General features: G+C 39.1%; 1 protein-coding gene and 1 pseudogene across 1 annotated transcript in view; one reads left to right on the top strand and one right to left on the bottom strand.

Annotated features, from left to right (window-relative positions):
- The window catches only part of picalma (phosphatidylinositol binding clathrin assembly protein a), a 45,015-nt gene that overhangs the window by 11,124 nt on the left and 10,075 nt on the right, over window positions 1–23,816 (top strand). The window contains 20 exon segments of the mRNA XM_087173558.1: window positions 5,834–5,976; window positions 6,266–6,341; window positions 6,458–6,560; window positions 6,751–6,844; window positions 6,991–7,102; window positions 7,811–7,917; window positions 8,314–8,355; window positions 13,322–13,333; window positions 13,511–13,596; window positions 13,953–14,076; window positions 14,540–14,673; window positions 15,207–15,295; window positions 17,870–17,937; window positions 17,939–17,987; window positions 18,437–18,520; window positions 18,967–19,041; window positions 20,738–20,845; window positions 22,940–23,068; window positions 23,304–23,334; window positions 23,418–23,517. Coding sequence (XP_087029684.1) covers window positions 5,834–5,976; window positions 6,266–6,341; window positions 6,458–6,560; window positions 6,751–6,844; window positions 6,991–7,102; window positions 7,811–7,917; window positions 8,314–8,355; window positions 13,322–13,333; window positions 13,511–13,596; window positions 13,953–14,076; window positions 14,540–14,673; window positions 15,207–15,295; window positions 17,870–17,937; window positions 17,939–17,987; window positions 18,437–18,520; window positions 18,967–19,041; window positions 20,738–20,845; window positions 22,940–23,068; window positions 23,304–23,334; window positions 23,418–23,517 — 1,766 coding nt within the window.
- Window positions 10,665–11,506, bottom strand: LOC147819186 (zinc finger BED domain-containing protein 4-like; annotated as a pseudogene).

The raw sequence follows: 23,816 nt of genomic DNA, 5'->3' as shown, positions 1-23,816 counted from the left end.
GTTTGTTGAAGAGGTATTATCTCTGTCGACGAGATGCGGGGCTGTGGAAGTCGAGTGAACAGTGTGTGGATTCTACTCTATTCAGTGCGTCCCTGGAGGGGGCTAACACTGGCTAACAGCTGTCTGCCAATGTCAGGCTGATGTTTTGTCCAAACAAACGATATACATGAATTAGTGAGCAGGCTATCAGTTTCTGTCCTGTCTTTGGTCACAGTGATCATTACAGTGATGTCTGTCATGTGTAGCTGTATGGGACAGAATTTATGTTTAAAATAGCAGATGACGCACTTCTAAGTGAGTGCAGGTGTTTTATTCCCACTCAACAGTTATACAGATGTAGGGCTAAAAAATGGGTCATATTTTAGATGTTTTTCATTTGCCAAGGAAAATAAATCCTTGATCCACAGTTTTCCATTTTTGCCTATATTGTCACTTGACTCAATTTTATATTCAAGGAAACAACAGTGTTACTCACTTGTTGAATGTAGAAGAAATTTTAAGTTCCCAGAACAAATTATGAGAAGTGTAATCATCAAGACAGGAATCACTTCAAACTGAAATGAACTGATTCTGGACTTTGTGAATTAAAATTTGAATCAAATTTAGAGAGCAGTGTTGATATCCAGCCCTAAATGTCATAATTCATGTTATCTTAAAATTCCAGATGATTTCCAAACTGACATGCATCCAAATTCAGAGTTGCTAGAATATTACTCAGTCAGGGTGGTACACAGATTTAGCAAAGCTCTGGAGTAAAAGCTTTAAAGTGCTGACTGCTATATCATACAGCAGCATCTCCAGTGGTTTTTATTCTTTGCATCTGCAAACATGAACAAGACAAGCTTTGCCACTGATATCTAGAAATCTTGTTGAACCAACTTTATTTGATGCCTTGTGGGCTCTGTTTAACGAGGCTTTTTAGAGATGCAACACAACATATTCAGTCTAACTATAAATTGGAAGTTGCTAATTCACATATAAATGTATACATTTATTTAATTTTAAATGAAGGTAAAACATTTGTTTTGCTCTGTTATTTGATATACTAGTTAATACATGTTTACTACAGTATATCATTATACTTTGCCTTAGACAAATAAAAGATGCAGCTATTTCTTAGCTCTTGAAGCTAGAAAATAGTTACTTATTTTCATTTATTCAGTCATTTCACAATCCCATCCAATACATTTTTTTTATTACTCTTAGGTCCTTTACCTTAAGACCCAAGTGTAATCCCTTTCAGTATGTCTTATGCAGAATGAACGTACGGCCAAAACAAAAAATCAGTTCCCAGTGTCAGCTGATTCTCAGTGATTGCTGTGAATCCATTGCACAGAAGCACTTACCCACTACTTCCTCTTTGCAAAGGAGTTTACTCATCACTTCCTGTCTTATGTTCTCGGAAGTCTATCAGTAAGATCCATATGATAATGCAGCCATCCTTGCTCATCTACTTCAATTCTCCACCCTGTCATGCTACCTCTTTTGAGAATCCTCCATGGAAACAGACCCTGCATCTTATAACTAAGCTTTTGTCAGATTTCAACCAGCTGCTTCATTTTACTTTGACTTGTATGTCACATTTTAAGACCTTTCATAATGTTTGTTGACATTGCAGCCAAAAATCAGTTCAGCCCACCCTAAGTCAAGTCAATTTTATTTATATAGTTGAATATCACATGCCACAATTTTCTTTATGGGGCTTCACGCTCTGTATAGCATACTGCACCCTCTAAACTTAAACCCTTGTTTCTGATGAAAAACTGAAGTAACCTCAGGAAAAGCATCAGAGGAGGGATCCCACTTCCACATCCCTGAGATGTTGCAGCATGTTGCAACCTACCATCAACCATGCAACCTGTCCAAAAGGTGCTGCATTAAATGTGCTGCCATCCCCTCTGTTCGGGGTTTTATTATCAGGTTGCAAATCATGAGTTATTTCCTGCTTTTCATTCTAGTGTCATTCTAGTGTTCTATTTTTAGATTAAGTCTTAGTCCTGAGAGAATAAGTCTGTATTAGTTTTAGTCATATTTAGCCTTTTTCTAGACAATTTTTAGTTGACTACAACTCTGGATATTTTAGTGTTGTTTTTGTTACAGAAAACCATAAACATTTTAGTCTTTCTTTAGTCATCAGAAGACTAGTTGACAAAATGTTGTTAACATCTAGTTTTAGTCAAGACTAAGAATGACAATTTCCATTGAACTTCAGCAGATAAAATTTCACACAAAACAAACAAACAAAACAGTGCAACATATCCTGTTGAATTTTTTTTTTTTTGTACAGCAGTTCATTTTTTACAGACAATACCTTCAGACTGGCTTTTGAAACACCTCAAAAGTGTTTTTCAATTATTTTAGTCCATATCATATCCATTAGCAAGGCAGGCTCTGGGTACATCCAGGTGTTCCAGGACTTCTGTTCCCTCAATCATGATCCTTGCACTCTCTGGATGAGACATTATAGCACCTCTGGTTACAACGATTTTCTTCACTTCTTTGGTAACTTCCCCACCATCCTGGCATAAATGGGTCAGAATCACTCTCAGTGTTTTAAGTCATCATATTTAAAAACAAGAGTAACAAAATGTACATTGTGTCTGAACTTAAGTGTCTGATTAACCTACCAACTGCTCTCTGAAGAGGTCCTTCGCCATTTCTCTGAGATCATTAAGCTAGAGATAGCAATCTCTCTCCTTCTTTCTCCAGACTTATTAAGAAAAAAAAAAACAAGTTACACTTCTTCCCCATTAGCATGAGTTTTTAATAATCACATCACTGGAAAAAAGGCTGAAGGATGAGGTTTATGAGGCCTGGACTGATAATAACAAACTGCACCGGTACAATAACAGAGCTCTACTGTGTTTATAATAATCAAATAATAAATTGATAATTGAAAAAAATCCACTTTCTACACTCATTCATACCTCTAGCAGCGTGTTCCTTTGCATCAAATCATCATTATTGCAGCCCTTTTTTGACGACAACAACGAAATTATTTTCAGGGTGTATTGGTCCAGTTTTGCCATGAATGCTTTCTCCAGGTTAACAGTGGTAATCATTCCCTAACAATTGTTTATCTGTATAAAAAGAGGACAAATAACAAGGTAGTATTAGTAAATGTAGAAAATTAATATTATTGGTATTATTATTATTATCAAGAATGAGCTAATGGACACATGAATTCCCCTTAGGGGGATAAATAAACTATCTATCTATCTATCTATCTATCTATCTATCTATCTATCTATCTATCTATCTATCTATCTATCTATCTATCTAACAAACTTGTAGTACTGTTGTAGTAACTTTCTTGTAAAAGCTCTTGATTTTAAGTTGTACTCACTAACACCATGAATCATTTCTTAGATCATATTTTGTGTACTTTAAGAAAGATGTGAGCCCTGATCTAAGTGACTGCAGCCTTTGCCAATTGCCTCAGTTCCTCTGTGGATTTGGGCTGTCTAAGTTTCTTATGTCATTTTATGTAATCCCAGACTGAGCAGCACCAAAATAAAGTTCACGTTTATCTCATCAGAAGGGTTTGTCCTCCATACACACAGCTTGTCAGGCCCAGCACTACATTGTCATGACGGGCTCCACTTTGATCACTTTAAGCTATAATTTGTCAGCCTCAGCTAATATGCTATAAACACCCTGACATTTGGATTATTGATTGGATGATCAAGAGCTGTGGTTGTTATGAGCCATTTCAGTGGGATCTGAAAAGACTTTTGTTGTCACATGGGTGGCCTATTGTGTATGTAAAAAGCAAAAAGCCTTTTGTGTGGCTTTCTGCGAACACAGAGGAGGATTCATAGACCACCCATGTAAACAGGCCTCAATGGGTATCACCATCACCTTCAACAGTTAATGTTAACAATTAACTTAATCAAGATTTCAGTAGCTTTGTTTTCAGTTCTATTTTAATCTATGCAGTGAATGTAACCCATATATAAGATGAAATGGGGATATATAATTGAATATGTCTGTGTGAGCCCTGATCTGAGCCTGGAGAGGATTGTTCATCTCAATTCAAGTATGAAATTCACTTAAATATTTATTTACATTGTCTGCCAATCTCTTTTTGGCTTCTGATGGGTATGAATATTAATAACTGGGATCATTTTCAACAGTTAGTCTGTCACATGATTTTGTATAAGAGCACGAAATGAAGACATTCCTTTGCCGCCACCTCAAAATTTTAATAATATCTGATTACATTAATATGTGGGACTCCAAAAATCAGATTCTGTTTCAGTGACTGTCAGACTTCTCAGGATTTTGCAGTTTCCTCACATGAATTTAGCTTCATTGCAAAAGGTGTCTCTTCTTTTGTTTTCGTTTCCCATATGAATATAGCGGTCAGCACCCCCCTTCCTACTCCATCCTGGAGGAGTTCACAGTCAATTTCACATAGTTCACATTGTCTTTTTTTTTTTTTTTAAAGAAAGAGCTGTAGGGTTTTTGAGCGGGCTTTTACCTTTCCCATATTTATTTGTTCAAGTACACATTTTTAGTTCCTGTGCAATCTCGTTTGTTATAGTAACATTACAGTACTATGGTCTATTTTCAATATACCTTCAAAGTATTCTGCTTGTATTTATACAGAAAATGTGGGAATGAATCATTGTTGTGTTCTGTTGTTAATCAACTTCCTCATGTCCATGACCTGGTGAAAACCGCTCTTAACAGCAGTGGTCCAGCCTTTTTCTTCCAAATACATGTTTTTTTAATTTTAGTATCAGCTTTCCTGTCCATACGGAGTCAAAACTTTATGCTATGCTCTTTCATTCTCAGTTGAATCAGCGACTTCATCTAAAAAAATAAATAAATAGATACGAGAGAAACTGAGCACATTGAAGTTTTTTGCACATGGTCATTTCATTGTGTCTGCATGGATGTGCATCAGCCACACAGACATCACACTAGTCAACACCAAGCACTGGTGGATGCAGATAACAATGCCGCTCCGACCACAGGGCCTTTCAACTATAGTCTGGCAGCAGCTTCCCCTTTGATGTATTGTTGTGTCTGATTCCACCACTCTGTATTCAGCTTTGTTAGAGTAGTGCCAAATAGCATTTTATCAAGAAACTGTTTTTCTTTCAAATACACTGATATTTTAGTGTCACTTTTTCCCTCTTGCTACTGGGAGAACAATGTGGCAGAGGTATTTTTTGGTTCCTCAGTTTGGACATGTCCTATGACCATCTTTGGAGGCAGGCCTACCAAGAAAGAGGAAGTACAGTTTGAAAGCAGGTTGCAAACCAAGCAGACATATATTTTGATATAGGGAAGACAGAGGAAGGTTGAACAGCATTTATATACATACACTGCCCAAACTAAAAACCACAGGATCCATGATGAAAATCATAAAGGTTAAGTGGAATTTTTCTAGATTCATCTAGATTTTTGAATTGTTGAAATTGAGGCATTTATTTTTTCTTAAGTAACAAGCATCTGATCAGGGGTCATGATCATGAAAATGTCTACCTCCTCCAGATTTTACACATTTCTGTACCCTGGCTTTCTAGAGCTGTTTGTCCTTACAGTCTCTGTTTACCTGAACTCTGACTCACCAGCCATTCCACTGCCCTCCTGTATTTTATCGATTTTAGTTACCTCGGTGTTGTGAAAAGGAACCGATGAAAGAAAATTGGCAAGCATCATGATGAAAATCTCTGCTTTCACTGAACAACAAACTTGTGTGCTTCCTCTGAGGTGATGTTTGCTCATTAATCCACCCCCCGCTCCCTCCCCCTCCCTCCCTCCCTCCTTCCTTCCTTCCTTCTCTCTCTCTCTCTCTCTCTCTCTCTTTCTCCTCCCTTAGACCTGATTCAGTGCACAAATGAGATGAATGTGAACATCCCTCAGCTGGCTGACACATTGTTTGAAAGGACCACCAACACCAGCTGGGTGGTTGTCTTCAAGTCCCTCACCACCACACACCATCTGATGGTCTATGGCAATGAGGTCAGGACTTGGGTTACATCTGTTCTCCACCTTTGCTCAGTTGAGATTTTATTTGTTAAATAACCTGATATCTAATAAACTGTACACTGACTTATACAATACGTTGCGTTGGGGTATGAGATAGCTTGGTATCATCTCGCAGTAGTGCACTAAATGTTACATGCCCACAAATAGAGTTGTTTATTGCACAACAGTTAGCTGGTTCCCTTTATGGGAAACACCACTTGTGCAAGCACACAGAGTTCCTCATACTTCATACGTTTTGTTGTTTTTTTTTTTTTTTTCGCAGAGATTTATACAATATCTGGCTTCAAGGAACACACTATTCAACCTCAGCAATTTTTTGGACAAAAGTGGGCTACAAGGTATATTACCAATGCTGTACACACTGTGTATTAATAAGCATTTGAATACTCAGAAAATACTCACCTGTGTCATGACACTTATCATGACCCCCTTACTTCTTTTGTTTGTAATGTAGGCTATGATATGTCAACATTCATAAGGAGGTATAGCCGCTACCTGAATGAGAAGGCTGTGTCTTACAGACAAGTCGCTTTTGACTTCACTAAAGTGAAAAGAGGGTAAAGATCTTTCATTCTATTTTATACATATGTTTTGTGTTGATTTAATGACTTTGACATAATAAGAATCAGGCATGTCCATTAACAATACAAAAGCCAAATGACTATCAAGACTAGTGTCAGCAGATATCTCAGGAGAGTGTTACATTAGATTTGTTAAAGCATTCTCTTTTTTTTTTTCTTTCCACAGATCTGATGGATTGATGAGAACCATGAACACAGAGAAACTCCTCAAGACCATACCTATCGTCCAAAATCAGATGGATGTTTTACTTGATTTCAATGTGAGTGCTCAGTATTGGCTGCGCTGTTTGACATCTAAATCTATTGCTGATGCTTGTTCCATATATCATATATGTTTTCATTCTTGTGACCCAGTGGGTTTTCGAAATGATGAATTTAAAACTCAACAGCTGCACCTCTCTTCCAGGTCAATGCAAATGAATTGACAAATGGCGTGATCAACGCAGCCTTCATGCTTCTGTTCAAAGATGCAATCCGACTGTTTGCAGCCTACAATGAGGGCATAATCAACCTCCTGGGTAACAACAAGCTTTTGTGTTGTCATAGCCAGATTTACTGTTTGGTCGTTAAGGGTTTTATAATTGTAGGTGACAGCAGAATCTAATAAAGAGAAGTTGTTCGGCCTGGTGGCTGGACATAAGTGCTATGGGGTGGGGCTCTCAATGACAGACACACAAAAAGGGCAGGTAGAGAGACTGACAAGGTCCGGTCCAAGTGGTGAAAGACTGAATGACTGACTCCAGATGTTCTTTCTATTATTTAATACTTTGCACTCAGGCTTGAAAGCAAGGATGTGTTAAGGATGTGGCTTAAAATGAATTCGCAGCAAGGTTTGCTTTCTCTTTTTTTTTTTTTTTTTGGCATGATGAGCACTCATTCCTCAGCTTTTACAGGACAAGGCTACCCACCTAGGTTTCACCTTCTTATAGACAAAAAAAATATTGTCAGTAGGTCTTGTTTTTATACTGTGAAACAGGAAAGATGGCTAAGATCACTTTGTAGTTTGAATCGAAATTGTAGTTCAGTATTCATAAAATTTCAAAGAGGGCTTCAAGTCGGTCTCTGTCTGTCTGCTGAGACTGACAATTTGATCCATATACCCTGTGAAAATACCGTCGACCATAAAAGTATATTGTGTTTTGAAAATATAAACTTTAAAATGTTGAAGTAAAAGAAAATGATAGTGTCTTAATCATTTTGTTGTGCTAACTCTCTTATTTTACCAGAGAAATACTTTGACATGAAGAAAGTCCAGTGCAAAGATGGACTTGACATCTACAAGAAATTCCTGACACGAATGACACGAATCTCAGAGTTCCTCAAAGTTGCAGAGGTAAGTCAGGACCCCAGATCAGCCAGTTGGGGATTGCAAAGGAACCTGGTATCATTGAGGGGGGTTGCCTATGTTTTTCTTTTTCATCCAAATTAGGCATGCCGATATGCAAAAAAAATCCTATTGTGATTATTTTGGCAGATATTGTAATATGAGTCACAATAACATTTTCACTGAAAAAGCATCTCTGTCGCACCACAACGCTTATGGTGCTAACAATGCAGAACAATGTTGTGAAGCATTTTACCTTTATCAAAAAAATTGCAGCTCCTGCAATTTTTTTGCAGCTCCTGGGATTTGGATATTGCACTTGGCCATATCGCATATTTTGATAATATTTCGATTAATTGTGCAGCCCTAATCCAAATTCTGATGGTCCTTGTTCTCTTCCTGCAGCAAGTGGGGATCGACCGAGGGGACATCCCAGATCTGTCTCAGGTAAGCCGAAATGCAAAATCTAAAGATATTACTTTAGATAACATACTGCGCATTAACTTGACACCCATCACCTCTTTGCTAGCTTTCCTCAACTAAAAACCAGAGAATGGCCAAATTTTGGGGAATTGATATTATATACAACATTATTTATATAATGTTGTATATATTTCTAGAATGTATATTGTAGCATGCATTTATTTGCCATGAAAGATCACACACATGTGCTTTCAGGTAGCAAATCATTATCGAATAATGGCTGAAATGAAGATTACTGTCAATGTGCAGTAATACCTGCTGCTTTGTCTGCCTTTTGAAATACTGTAGTTATTACCATTGGTGCAGGTGTGTCAGTTCACCAAACCACAAGAAAACTGTTTGTTATTTAGTTACATTCCTGTGAACTCAGAATTGATTGATTAGAATTTGGTGGTCAGAGTTCAAAGGTCAAGGTCACTATGACAATATAGAATACGTTTTTGGTCATAACTCAATAATTCATACACTAATAACAGGGTTCCCATGGGTCTTTGATATTCTTGAAATATCCAATAGGATAAATCAATTAAGTGATGACATTTTGTATCCAAAAGGTCAAAGGTCAATTTCACTGTGACATCGCAATGTTCTCGAAAACACGTCTGGCCATTATTCAATGATAACTCAGGAACAGAAGGGGAGGTTGTGATCATATTTCACATTTGGTCAAATACTTATGTGGAGACACTGATCTCGGGTGCATGTAAACTGCAACTAGGGCTGCGGTTATTATTTTAGTAATTGAGTAAATTACCGATTATTTTATCGATTAATCGAGTAATCAGATAAGAACTACTTTTGTCTTATTAAAGAGCAATATAAAAAAGAGAAAAGAAGGCAGGTCTCTTCAATTGGACAACTAATTTGTTTCCTTTTAAGAAAAATATAAATTTTTATTGCTTACATTGCATACAATATAATCTGTCAAAACTAAACCCATTTAGTGCATTGAAGTGAATCGATCGAAATTCGCCACGCCGTAGCGGGCGGGTCCTACAGTGAAAACTCAAAACCTTTGTAATTTAATTTCACAAAGGTCTTAAGATGAGAGCCACTGATCATCATGTCGATCTGATGAATTCCCTAGGAGGAGTTTGTTAAAGTACAACGTCTTGAAATCGCAAAAATTGCAGATTAAAGTCAAAATATCTCACTTCCTGTTGGGTTTAGGGTATGGGTTCTCATGTCTCTTGTAAATTTTGACATGGTACATGTGCTTACCAAGTTTCGTGCAAGTAGGTGAAACCCAGTGAATTTGTGCCACAATGGGGGCGCTATCGAGTCATTTTACCAGACACCTATAAAATACGTAAATTTACACCAGGTCTGACGCATGTGCAAAGTTTCATGAGTTTTTGAGCATGGGAAAGGCCTCCAAAAGGCGATTCATTAATCGGAATAATAATAAACACTACAGTTAGAACAGGGTCCTCGCACTCTTTGGTGCTCGGGCCCTAATAATCTTTGCAAAAACACAAGGTTCCTTGCACCTCTGGCGCCATGGCCCGCTGGGCCCTGGCACATTCAGTGCTCGAGCCCTAATAATATTGCATTGCTTTGGTAAGTTAACTTGGTAAGCTAAACCTAACTACAGCTCAGACATAATGTAAACCCTAGTTGTCTTCTTGGAACACTTTGTGGCATTTCTAAGAGGCCAAAAAATGTTCTGGAAGGATAATTTCTCCTGGAGATAGTGTGTGTGTGTGTGTGTGTAAGCAAGCCTTTACACTCAAGCATGTGGTGGTTGCAGTGAAGAAAAGTGAGCATATTATCATGCTCAGAACTGAGGGCCCTGCGCTTCGATGCAATGTTTCCTGCTGCAGAAAAAAGATGCTCTGATTGTGTGGATGTTGCTGGAATACAGAGCAGCGACTTTGCCAGCTTTGCCAGTGTTAGATAATGTGCTGCATTTGTTTTCCACCATGAAAGTGGATTATCTTTCTTGGACAGGGGATGTTCTCCAAAATACATCATGACCTCCTGATGCACAGTCTGGTTTAACTGCTGCTCCTCATCTTCTTCATCACTAGGGCTGGAGTCTGATCCCAGCATGTTGTTGAGAAATGATGTTACACCCTTGACATGTGTGATTGGGTTGTCTTGTGCTGCCATGGCTTGTACTGTGGTTTGGACCTTGAATGTTCATCAGCAGGCAAGAACTTACATTTTCTAAACCTAGGATCCAAAGCAGCAGCTATTAGGACTGTGTTTGGAGATTCAGGTTGAATCACTGATAGTCCTTGCCATCTTGCTGTGGTCTGCTCTGCCACACCTTACTGGTGCAGTCTCAAAAGCTGAACTCTCAAAAGCTGAACAAGGGCCCGGCTCAGCTCCTCAATCAGGTTCCACTGTTCAGGCTTGAGGTCAAGGTAGTGCTGTTTTCCTCTTTGAGTCACTGCTGGGTCTGAGAGTCACTGGCCATCTTTGTTCCAGCAGCCTGGATAAAATGTGATAAGTGCTGTTCCAGGAAGTACTCACGTCTTGAACCAGCATTCGATGCGGCGTGCCCATTTGCTGCCGCTTAGCTTTAAGTATGGTGCTTGCCAGCTCACTCTTCTTAAAGTTCTCAACTAGACATCTTGCAGCAGCCACACACTTGGAAATAGCTTGGTGATTCTTCAGAGCGCTTTGCACAACCAGGTTCAGGGTGTGATCTGCACAACGCACTGATGCCCATTCATGCTTTTCTGCCAAAATCTTCACGGCTGCTGTTACATTGGCACCGTTGTCATGAACAACAGCTTTGATTTTTTTCTGGTGGAATGTCGAATGTGGCTATAACATCCTCAAGCCACTCTGCAATATTTTGAGCCGTCTGTCTCTCCTCAAGGGGCATCGTTGTCAAGCTGTGGGACTCCATCTCCCAGTCCTCCCCAAGAAAGTGACACGTCACCCCAAGATACGCCTCAGTAACAACACTCGACCAAATGTCACTTGTGAAAGCAATGCTGTCAGTCTCCTTAAGAATGTTCTTCAGCTTGCCTTTGATTTCTTCATACCTTTTCTCTTTCATCATTTTTGTGAAGTAGCTTCTTGAAGGAAGTGTGTAGCTGGGACTGAAAGTGGAAATCATCTTCTTAAATCCTTCATCCTCCACCATGGACAGTGGACGCATGTCTGTTACAATCATGTTCAAAATGCTGTCTGTGAACTCAGCTGCTTGCTCAACTGAACATGGTGCTGCCGTCCGTACAAAACTGTCCATACAATGCTGTGATTTACTGAAAAATTAGAGAAATAATATTGAAATGTATTACTAGGCTTTAAATATCATACTGTAAATTCACAAGACTGGCTAATGTACTTTTATTAAATATGCTGAAGGATTGCCCTACACCTGCTGACGCTACAAACGGCAGTCAAATATTATTTTGTTTTGCTTATATTTTGTTTAGTAGGGTGTCATTATGAGGTGCGTGTGTGTGTGTGTATGAGAGTGAGTGAGTAAGAGAGAAGGGCATGTTCTTGAGCAAAGCTTGGCTCACAGAGGTACATCATAACTAGCCACCACATGTTCTTCATTAGCCATTACGTAAAACCAACATGCATTCCTTACTAGCATTAACTAGCACAACTACCAAATGTCGTTAACTTCACCTTATGTCAGGTCCGCTCTGTGAAGTGGATGCATAGACTGGATGCTTTCTAGTGAGGTGCTAAGGCATTGACGTCGTGCTATTGTGGTAGGTACCTCCATTTTACAATGGACACACTGTACGGAGTTGTCAGGTTTTTTGAGCTTGCAATGATGCCAAACTTTAGACAGTTTCTGTCGTTTTCTCTGGCCTGTCTCTTTGCCTCGTGTCTCACTACTTTCGATCCCTTTGTCCATTTTCCTAACCGCTCCATCAAACCGCGTCTACCTTCACTCACGTATCAACAGCGTAAGTAAATAACTTTGGGGTAAGCAACTGGTGGAAGACTGTTGTGCAACAGTAATAATCATTCGTGCGAAACAGGTAGACGACTGGGCCCTCATATGGGTTAAAACGAAGCTTCAATGCAAAGAATTTGCCTTGATTAATTTTATTAATCGAGTTTCTCTTCTCTCGATTCGAGTTTAAGAATCGTTTCAGCCCTATCTGCAACTGGACTGGTTGGCAGAAGGATACAACAATAAGGCAGTGATTCAAGTTCGTGCTGCACTTGTAGAAAAAAAAATACAGCTATTTTCAAAATATTCTGTGTTTAGAGCATCACGTATTACCACTCACTTTTAAAGTTTGAGGAATTCAACAGATCTTTTTCTGTTTATAACACATGTCTTTAGGACTTAAATAAGGTTGTTGATCAATATTGATGATGTACTCAGATGTCTAGATAACTTAATAGCTTATTCATATTGTGAGCAATTATCTGCAGTGGTCGTGAAATGTGCGGCCGTATTTATGTTTTAGTTGATCGAGTAGCATTAAAACTGCAGTACACTAACCATGCACTGTAATATCTCGAGGCATAGTTACAGGCTTTCACTGAATATGCTGGGGTTATTATTTGTGCTCTAACTGGCTTAGTGATCTCCTTAATAAGACTTTTCAAAATGTGGTTATTATCCTTTCTCATGCTGCTAAATCCCTGCAGCTTCAGGCTGGACTAGTTTTAACACCAAGTGCTTTGCTCAGCAGGCAGGCAATGCATGAGCCCATGATTGCACAAACATCACACTAACTTCTGACTGTGCACGTCATACAGCAAATAAAGGTGTGAATCAAGGGTTTTAGTGTGGGATATAATTGACCCATCTTATATAGATAATTGAAATCTGAATTATGTAGTGAATATTATTCAGCAACTTAGATGTTTATTATGTATTTTGTAGCAGATGAACTAGAATCAGGTAGCTTTCTCCCAAAAGTTTTCCTTATAATATCTTGACTGTTACCACCTTTATTTTCTGTATTTTCCCTTCCTTCTATCTCTCCATTTTCAGTTCACAGTTTGTGTAAGTATCTAAACCTTTTCTCTCTCTGTCTCTGTATTTGAGAGTAGCTCTGTTTGTGGACTCTTGGCAATAACTTGGCATGCTTCAGTGTTTTTCTCTTATTTTTTCAGAAGACATCTTGAATTAGGCTTTCCTCAGCCTTTGAAACTTAATGTGTGTCAATGACATTCATGCTAGGCCCCCAGCAGCCTGCTGGATGCCCTGGAACAACACTTGGCCTCTTTAGAGGGAAAGAAAGTCAAAGACTCAACAGCAGCCAGCAGGTAGGTCTGCCTCATCTCTCTTCACTTGAATTGGCTCCCTGCCATCTAGGCTCAGAGCAGAGGCCATATTTGCTTCAGCAACTTGATAGTAATGCACTGATTAAAAGTTAGTTTATTGTTTTTGTTTGTTTTGTTTTGTTTTGTTTTTTCCAGCATGGAAGATAATAAAAATGTGCTTGTTTTTTTAAGTGTCAATGTATGTGTCACAAATCAGAACTCGGTAGGAACACTACAGTTAGGTTAAGCAATAAGCATACAGATGTCCAGTTCAAGGGTCAAGTTCAAAAGTGTGTTTTCAAGAGCTCTGACGTGATTCTTGATCAGTCAATGTTTTCCTTGTCCGTCCCTTGATTCAGGGCTAGCACCCTCTCCAATGCTGTCTCCTCCCTGGCCAACACCGGCATATCTTTTACCAGAGTGGACGAGAGGGAAAAACAAGCCGCCCTGGAGGAAGAGCAGGCTCGCCTAAAAGCACTGAAAGTACATTTTCCTCATTCACCTACATTCATTTGAACAGGCCAGAGCAGCACTGTCCAGCGGTGCATACTGTGTATAGTCCTTAGTTGAAATTTTTGTTCTGCGTATGAAAAGGTGGGAGACATTGGCTTTGGGGACGTCTGTTGAGGAAGCTTTTTCCCAAATCTGCAGCAGTGCTCACTTTGTGTCATAGTTTTCGCTGTTTTCAATGTTTGGCATGAGTTTTTCTGCCTGCGCTCTTCCCTCTCTGTGTTTCATTTGTGTAGCAGGCTGTGGCATGCTCTTCATAATGTTGATCATCAGAAGTGGAGCTAAAAGAAAATGCAAATCAAATGCATAGCCACAGCAATTGTGATTTTTGAGTAGTAGGACTCTTCTGTTAACAGCTGATTTAAATACTGTCATACTGAGTAGCTTATATGGGTTAGACAGTGTGTTGGTAACACTAGCCTCCTAATTATTGTAGGAGCAGCGTCTGAAAGAGCTCCAGAAGAATCCTTCTACAGCAACCACAAATTCCTCTCCCATCTCCACAGTGGATGGAACCATCAATTCAACTCCTGCCATTGACCTGTTCTCCACCCACAGCTCCACCAACAGGTGAGGCCACAGCACCTGCACCCGATCACCATCCGGTGACGGAGCTTCTCCAAATGTCTTAAATGGGATATTAATGCTTGTACATGTAGATGCAGATTAACATTTATTATTTAGTTCAAAATTAGTGGTGTAACAGTATGCAAAACTAACATTGGTTCTGAAATCATGGTACGATGCAAGTAGAAGGTTGTTACCAGTTATTCGTAGTTCTTAGTTGTTTATGATCAGATCTTTGATCCTTAATAGAAACTGGGACACTGCTGCAGCAGCACTAATGACATTAGATGTAGCACAAGCAAATTCAATAAAAATTGAAATATTGTACTGCTATGTTACAAATAAGGGCAACATAACATGTAAACATAACATTGTCAGAAGCTTTAACATCAGAAAAAAAAAAAAAATTTAAATGCTGAGAACAATTGCAGTTGTATTAGTTTCTTCTAATAGCAACTGAGGTGAGAACCTGATGTTTTGTTAATGAGTGACTGATTTATCGTCTATACCCTCATTTTCCTGCTTGTTTCCTCCAGCACATCCAAGGGAGCCAACGACCTTCTGGACCTGCAGCCAGCTTTCCAGCAGCCGCTACCTCTCTCCACCAACAACACATGGGGAGGTCAGAGCTCCACTCTGCTTTTGCAACAGTCCACACTGCTTCCACATTTACAAACACGCATACATGTATACAATACTGAACATAAGTATTTTTTTAAAGGTAACTATTTAAAACCCAGTACTGGAATATGCTTCTGTTAATGGTCTTTTTCGTGAAGTGTTGGTCATATATTATACATATATTAACTGTAGGTGGCGTTTTACTTTTTCTGTAAAACATCAACCAAGGGGCCCACAAATGTACTCATTCTGCTTACTCATGTTAATCCCAGCAGGTGTGATCTGTGCTCTGAGGTGGACGGATATTTCCCAAACCCTGGCTGTAAACATTGTTATATCATTATTCATCAGACACAATAAGTAATTAAATATGTAAATAATGTACCAGATTTATATTCTCAGATCATGTATATGTGAATTGATTTTGTGTAGTGTATTGAACTGTTTGCTAACATTGGCACATGCTAAAACAAAATATACCTATATCTGCATGTCAGATTTTTATTTAATTATTAAAGGTAAACAAAAAAAAAGTTTCACATTTAATTTAAGGTCATGTAAGTGGCTGCAGAATGTTGCTTGCTAGTTTATCACGTCACTGTACCTTTAAATACAGGATGCAACTCATGCCTGATTTGTATGTGGAACTGATCTGCATATGCCATTAGGGCTGCCACTAATGACTATTTTTCTATTGATTAATCTATCGACTATTTTATCACATAGTCTGATAGATTAATCTATGGTAGATAGATTAGTTTATCTCTGAAGACTCTGGCCTTAACATTTTCTTAAACACTTATTCTGTATAAATTCTAAGGTAGCAGCAGACGACTTTATGGCTTTATGAGAGTATTTAGCAGCTGCAAGCACAAAACACATATTAAAAAGCTCTCCCTACTAATGAAATGACAACACTTACAAATGAAGTCATCCTTCACATTTTTGTGACTGATCTCACTGTGCATCATATAATCACAAAATAACACTGGTGGAGGGATTTGCATTGTGATGTGCTCATCCTCCCTAAGCCAGCCACTAACCAGATGTAAGGATGTGTATTGGAAGGATTTTTATCTTATCCATATCTTTATTGAACCAGCTCATACTATTACTGGTTCTTTAAAAAATAAAAAATAAATAAAATAAATAAATATATATCCAGAACAGGATTTGAATTGATTGGGCTGGTTTGTCTGAGACAGATGCTCAGTTTACAACAATCTGCCACATTTTAAAATTCATGGTAAACTAATATAATTTGTTAGACTTACATACAGACAGCTTTAGCTTTTAGCTTTTCCGAACAATACGCTATTAGCGTAACCAGCACAATGTTATTGTGAAAATATAACCGGGAGACTGCAGACAAAACAGTTCAAAATATCTCGATTTTTCCTAAAAGTCAAAAAGTTGATGCATTAGTCGAGAAGACCCTGAGATATTAGCTGATCCACTGCACTGTTTTTTTTTTGTTGCCTCACAGTACACAGAGCAGTGCAGGGGCAACAGTGTGACAGGCTGTAAACTCCACAACCTGAGTCATGTCTTAAAATGACTGAACCACCAAACTCACTGTGATAGAAGTAGAGACAGTGATGGAAACGGATGGCAGTGCGACTTGTTGCTTTTACCTGATGCAGCACTCTCAGCTCCGATGTCCAGCTGACATCACTGTCAGCACTTCGCGGTGCTGTAGCTTATTATAACAGCTACGATCAAGACACTAACTTTTACTGGTGTTTACACATCCCACATGATGAAAAAAGACATTCAAACGTGAGTAAAACATGAGTCATGGTGTAGGAATATGGAGTATGGTGTGGGGCGGCTGCTATTATAAGATAAAGTGTGAATCAATTAACCACAAGCACCTGACCGATTAATATACAGAAGATGCCCCAACCCACCCAGAGTTAATGCATCATTTACAAGTGCAAACTCTTAAGACGACTTAAAAGATCCTTGGTGGGGGCAGCCCTAACATCGTGCTGAGTTTCAGTAGGAGCCTTATCTCACATATCTTTATAATGTTGTGTACTTTTCACTTCAGTTTCATATCAGAGGGTTTGTAAATAATGTAGTTGACATACATAGCAACAGTGTTTGCCACTTAAGAGATTAGGCCACATAGTGCTCTCGTTATTGCACACTTGATGTGCATAGATTCAGGCCTGACAAACACCAACATTTTGAATGTAGATAAAGGTAATAAGTATAAAAGCTTGTTATTAAATGGACTATGGACTGCTACATAATTACATCTTTATTACCATGCCACTTTTATTATGCAAACTTCCTCAGATTGACACTCATTCTTAACACAATCACCACATGCAGCTTTTATTGTTGTTAGATATCAGCCCCTGGGCTGAACCCTGACCATTCTGATAATGAAAACCTGTAACCTGTGGACTAAACCTGTAACCTGTGGACTAAACTATTGATAAAACCGTTCACCAGACCTGAAATTTGGGCAAATAAGAGCAGTGCATCAGAGTGCATGATATCATCCTATCACGGCATCACTGGCAATTTTCCCCTGCATGTCATCTTGCATGCACTTTTTCTAACCTCTCCTTTAACTCCATTCCAAACTCAAACCCTTTCATCACACTATCTGTTGTCCGCCTGTCCACGGCATCCTTTACACGCTGGTAGTGTGTCCTGTTGGACACCTAGCTATGAAGTATTCGGTGGGATTGTTTGGCTGTGTCTTCTTTCTCTTTTCTCTTTTTTAACAGTGCAGATTTAATTTTGTGTTCACACAGCATAATGTGCGCTGTGTCCTGGTTGATGATTTATTGTTGGTGATTTCACTGTGTGATTTAAAATTGCTATGGAGTGACTATGTAGACGAGTATATTTCAGGGCCGTAGGGAAAGAAATGGAGAAAATGCCTGAGGTGGTTTAGGGTCAATGGTCAGAACATACAGTTTCTTGACACTTTTCTCACATTCATCAAAGATCTGGCATGCTGCCCTACTCCAAACATTTGTTTCCTTCCACAATTAGGCTGAGTTCCCAATGTTTCTTGCAATTCCAATTTTCTCATCTCTTTATCATTCTTCAGTTTGTATTTCAAAGGCCTAAACTCTTTGTTGCATAATTGTCTATCTTTATCAGCAGAATTATTTGTCTTCAGATCATTACACTCCCTGTATTGACTCAAGCTCTTCTCTGGCATCTGATCTTGATACTGCTGCACAGATAGAGACATTTATCACAGGTACTATGGTGGATGACCATCTGGCTACTAGATTGCTGACCTGCAAGATATATTGTGTAAAATATGTGAATTGTCATGAGTAGAGCTGAATTGACATGGTGTCTTTTAATGAAATCAGAGCGTTCCTCCTCCCTCCCTGCTTCCTACAAGTCCGAGGGTGTGAGCCTGCATTGCATTGTGGTTAGCCACCAGTGTGAGCTGCCCTTAATTTCTCCCCGTATTTAGTCTAGCCTTGTGATGAGTGGCGGCTTCCTCTGCTTTTGTCCTGCAGATCCTGATCTTTGTTTTTCCTCTCTAAATAGCTGTTTCCACAGTTCCTTGGCTTCCTTGCTGCTCTTTCATTGCTTTTTTTTCTAGTGTCATATCTACATAATATTCTCCCATCTTCCTCCCTCTTCCCTCTCTCTCTGGTTCTTTGCATGTCTGCTGTTGTTGCTGTTTGTCAGACTCCTTTTGTGGGCCAAACCCTTACACCACCCTCTTCCAATCTGAGCCCCCTGCTGTAGGTGGTCTATTCAGAGGTAGGTACACCCAGACTGATCGATGTGTTGCACGTCTTTCTCTGAAATCCACCATAATATATATATATATATATATAATCTCAAAAGTCAAAAAGTAGTGAAAAATATCCATCACACTGTCTTAAAGCCCAATGTGACGTCCTTAAATGTCTTGTTTTGTCCAAAACCCAAATGTTTACCAGAGAATGTTTGGCATTTATGCTCATAATTTACTGACTGATCAATTAATTGTTTAGCTTTGGAGTTTCTCAGAATCAAAAAATGTTTCCTACTCACTTGACCCTCAACAAATATACGTTGAACAATAGATCAAGGAAGACGCAGATTACAGTTCCCTCTCCTTACAGTAGCCTCAGATACCATGCAGCCACACACTTTTAAATGTATTTTTACCAAATAGCACAAAAAAGAAACTAAAATAAACTGTAGTTTGTGGTACACTTCATTCATTAAAGAAAAATTATACTACAGACGGGTGACTAAGCAAAGGAAAAACCTAACAATTTTGTGGAGAAACAAACCATCAGTGACCACTTGTGCCCTGCGGATGGGGGTACTGTCATCCTGAGTATGAAGATGATGTGACTCATGCCGTGGTCTTCACAGTCACCAGATCTCAACCCAGCTGAACACCTGTGGACTGAGTTGTTAGACAGCACTCTCCACCACCATCATCAAAACACCACATGAAGGATTATCTTTAGGAAGAATGGTGTTCATCTTCCAGTACAATTCAGAGACTTGGAGAGTCAATGACAAGAAGCACTGAAACTGTTGTGGTGGCACATACTGATCCAACACCTTACTGACATACTTTATGTTGCTTTTTTATGTTGTCTGTACCATGCAACTAGAGGGAAATAGGTACTCTGTGTAAAATGCAGTACACAGTCTTGTAGCTTTGTGTCTTTAGTCACCTGTGTATATATAGAAGTAGTGGTAAAGCCACAGTAGCCAGGACATGGCGATACAGGGAGCAAACTGCTGTTTCTTTTGAGCCTTCGTGAGAGAGGATGCTGGGAAGAAGGACAGTATCCTGACACATCGACCTGTGTCAAGACCCCTGCTGTGTGTTATTACATAGAAACAATAGACATGGGTGTTTTGACATGCATCATATCACGCCAGTGGTTGTTGCCCTTCAGAAAATTAATTTTCCTTGAGAAACAGGTTACCGTGTATGTGGTGCTATCAGCCTTAACCTGTGGTCTTAGCAAAATAACAAAAATATTCCGCAACTGATCAATATGAATCTACAGCATTGATCAGGAGGGTTGCCTCATGGTAGAATTTTATGGCATATTTAATAGGCAAGTTTAAACTTGCAGATTGTTTTATCTACAAGGGCAAGAGAGCAGCTTTATTAAAGTACAGTTGCTCTCAAGCTCAGGTATGGCTGATTTGTCCTGTAATGGTGTGCTTACTAGGCAAAGAAATTGACAGTATAACATGGGTGACTTTATACAATAAATACACAACATCATCACTGTTTTTAAGGTAGAATAGCCTTGGTAAGTCGTGTTTTTGTGTCAAATACTGAAAAGTAAATGGTTTATACGATTGTCACTGGGTCTAATAAGAAGAGTTCCAAGTATTGTGTGTGTTTTTTCCACGCTGTGGTTGTCTTGGGAGGAACAGAGGAGTTGTAGTATCAGTATCTGAATCCTGACTGTTAGGTTTCTTTTGGCTTCACCAGGGTTCACAGCCTCCACAACACCACAGCAGCCACAGAACTCTCGAGGCCTTAATGTTGACTTTGACTCTGTATTTGGCAACACCAATGCCAACAACCTGGATTCTACAGGTAAGTACTTCTACACATGTGACATTTTCTCTTCCTCTTTCCCAGCAGGCATCATCCTCTCCTGCTGCACACTGAAGGTTTTGGTAACAGATTAATTCCATCGTGTTGACTGTGGAAAATCAAAGTGCTTGGTGGGCTTGTGTGTCAGTATGTGTGGTTTATGTAAACTCTGAATGGGAATTCTGAACAAGGAAAATCTTTCAAGGAAGTAACCAGATGTTTGGTTCCAGTGGCTCTTAATTAGGCTTTTGTTATATAGACAAACAAATAAGGAAGTATTATTGATCACCAACATGAAAATGCCAGAACATGAAATGCTAAAGGGTTTGCATTTGTGTGGTTATACTTAATACTATCCTATACTATAACTAGCCCACTCCTTCAATCTGTTTTGAATTATCCTGTTGAAAAGATGGTTTAGTAGAAGAAATCTTCCCTCGCTCTCAATGAGATCTGTATGAACTCATACATGTATCAGCCAAATATAGAGGGATTATAAGGATTCAAAAATTTCAAGGTAACCCTACACTGCAGTTTTAACTGATCAAATGATTAGTCATGATTGCCCATCCCTCCTTCACTGACATACTCAGAACAAAGTAGGGTGATCTATCTAATCGGTCATTTTCGCCAAAGTCCACAATATGGATTTTGCAATACTGTCTAAGCACACGCACACAAGGCGATTTACTTCCCACAACACCTCATGAATGATGTCACACCCACAGGTTAAACACAGTGCTGACTTAGTGTGATTCATGCTGGACTTAAATCAGTGTACGTTCATCAGAAATTTAGAGTGCTTTCCACCAACGCTGTGGAATGTCACCATGTCACATGACATTAAAACCTGGTTGGGGCGAGGTGGCTGCAGTTTTCTGAGTCAGACGCTGCAGTTTGCTCTCCTCCAGCTGCATCAGCAGGAAACCATCTCTGTGACGACAGCACTTTGTCCTGATTGGCTTAAGGCGTCATTGACACATATGAAGTGTGGTTTTGGTCATATTGCCACCCCTAGAACCAAGTGGAAGCTCCAGTAGATATTTTCACTGCATTGCACAATCATACGACAGTGATGTAGGTGGGAGGTTTCTGAAATGTCCCACCAAGCACATCAAGTATTTCTTATCTTTGATTACATCCTCATGTCATGTACTTCAGCCGTCTCATCCGTTTTTAGCATGCACAGGTACAGAAAATTGTGCTTTTTAATCTGTTGCATGTGTTTTCTGTGGCCATAGAAATAATTTCTCGCATTCTGATAATTTATTGTCTACTGATGACTGTTACTTCCACTGGGCTCTAAAAGTCACAAAAATAAACAAAAAATTTAGTTGAGGTTTTAGAGATACTATTCTAATGTGAGAAATATTTGAAAATCAAAATAAATAAATGAATAGATTGGTTAGATATACATGGGTGTAATTACTAACAAATGAACCTATCACTGGAAACACTGGCCTGTACACTGTGTTTAACATTGTGTAATACCGAAATGTTTTTTAAGAAAATCACATAAATTATGATTAATCAGAAATTTGTAAAACAGTGTCACTAACATTGCCACTGGAGTGTGACTGAGGTTGACAACTGTTTCATCTTTTGCCTCATTAGTGTATTTAATGTGTATTAATGCCAATGTATCATCGTTAATTTGACAAGAATTCATTGATGTTTTCTAGATACTACGTTCAGCAGCTTGAATCTCTTACACATCCTCACTGATTTTAGGCTGCTAACAATCTCATATATTTTTTCCTCTTTTCTCTTGTCCTGGGGTTAAACACACTCCCGGGCGTCTTGGCTTATTTCATGGCATATGCATGACTGGGTGAGTTGACTAAACACACATTCTTCTCACAGTCTTGGCTTGATGTGTATTTTTTCTTGGTGCCCTGCTTACTGCCTCATCCACACTCAACACCCTCTCTCTGTGTGTATGTGTGTGTGCATTTTATGTATTGTCGAGTGTTTGTCTTTGTGTGTTGTGGTATTGTCTTTTGTATTGTGTCTTCAATTGTCCTGGGCTCCCCAACCTCTTACCCTCCCCTCCCCTCCTTTCCTTTCCCTTTATCCGGCCCCCTTTTGATTAAGATGTTTTAGGTGGCATCCTCAAACCCACAGCAGCTTCCTCACCCAATCAGGGTATGACCCCAGACGGCCAACAGCCCAACAAATTGGTGTCCAATGACCTGGACTCCTCACTGGCCAATCTTGTCGGCAGTAAGTTCTTTTTTTGTGATGATGACCCCAAAAGTGTAATAAGTAGAACAAATTGCACAATAAGTAAATTATTTGAAGAGGTGAAATTTGTACCAAACAGTAAATGGAAACATTCACTAAATTTTATATATAATAATATAATAAAAAAAGCATTTTCTACATTTTATGTCTTGTGTAAATTAGGTGGGCTGTTTTCATGGTTGTGCATTCATTACTTTCCTCTTGTCCTCTTTAGATCTGGGAATTGGCAATGGCACAGCAAAGAAGTAAGTGCACTCCAGTAATATTTAACTTCATGTACCTGGTACAGCATACTGAACAGGGCTAATGTTTAACTCCATCTCTGTAGTGATCTTCACTGGAGTCAGCCTGGTGAGAAGAAGCTGACAGGCGGAACCAACTGGCAGCCCAAGACAGCTCCCTCCACCACCTGGAACCCTGCGACCATGGTAGGAATATCATCTCTCTGTGCCCATATGGTTGATTTATTTTTCTGTTTGCTGCCTTTTAGACCAGTGGTTCTATTTCATAGTCACATGAGAATATGGGGGCTTCAGTTAAGCTTGGACAGTAAGCCAAATTACTCAAATTACCACCAGTTTGAATGTCATACTGACTTTAAGGGCCTTGTCCTGTTGGAACTGAACGACCCGTAACCTGGAGCTGCCCATAATTTGAAATTTTAAGAACTTGTAACACGTTAGTGCTGCAAAGCAGAACCTTGTTGATATGTGTCATTGAAAAGGTG

This window comes from Seriola lalandi, unplaced genomic scaffold, assembly GCF_002814215.2.
Source record: "Seriola lalandi dorsalis isolate HSWRI2012SDOR001 ecotype SW California unplaced genomic scaffold, Sedor1 jcf7180002054256, whole genome shotgun sequence".
Classification (NCBI taxonomy): domain Eukaryota; kingdom Metazoa; phylum Chordata; class Actinopteri; order Carangiformes; family Carangidae; genus Seriola; species Seriola lalandi.
This window is presented reverse-complemented; position numbering and strand designations above follow the sequence as displayed.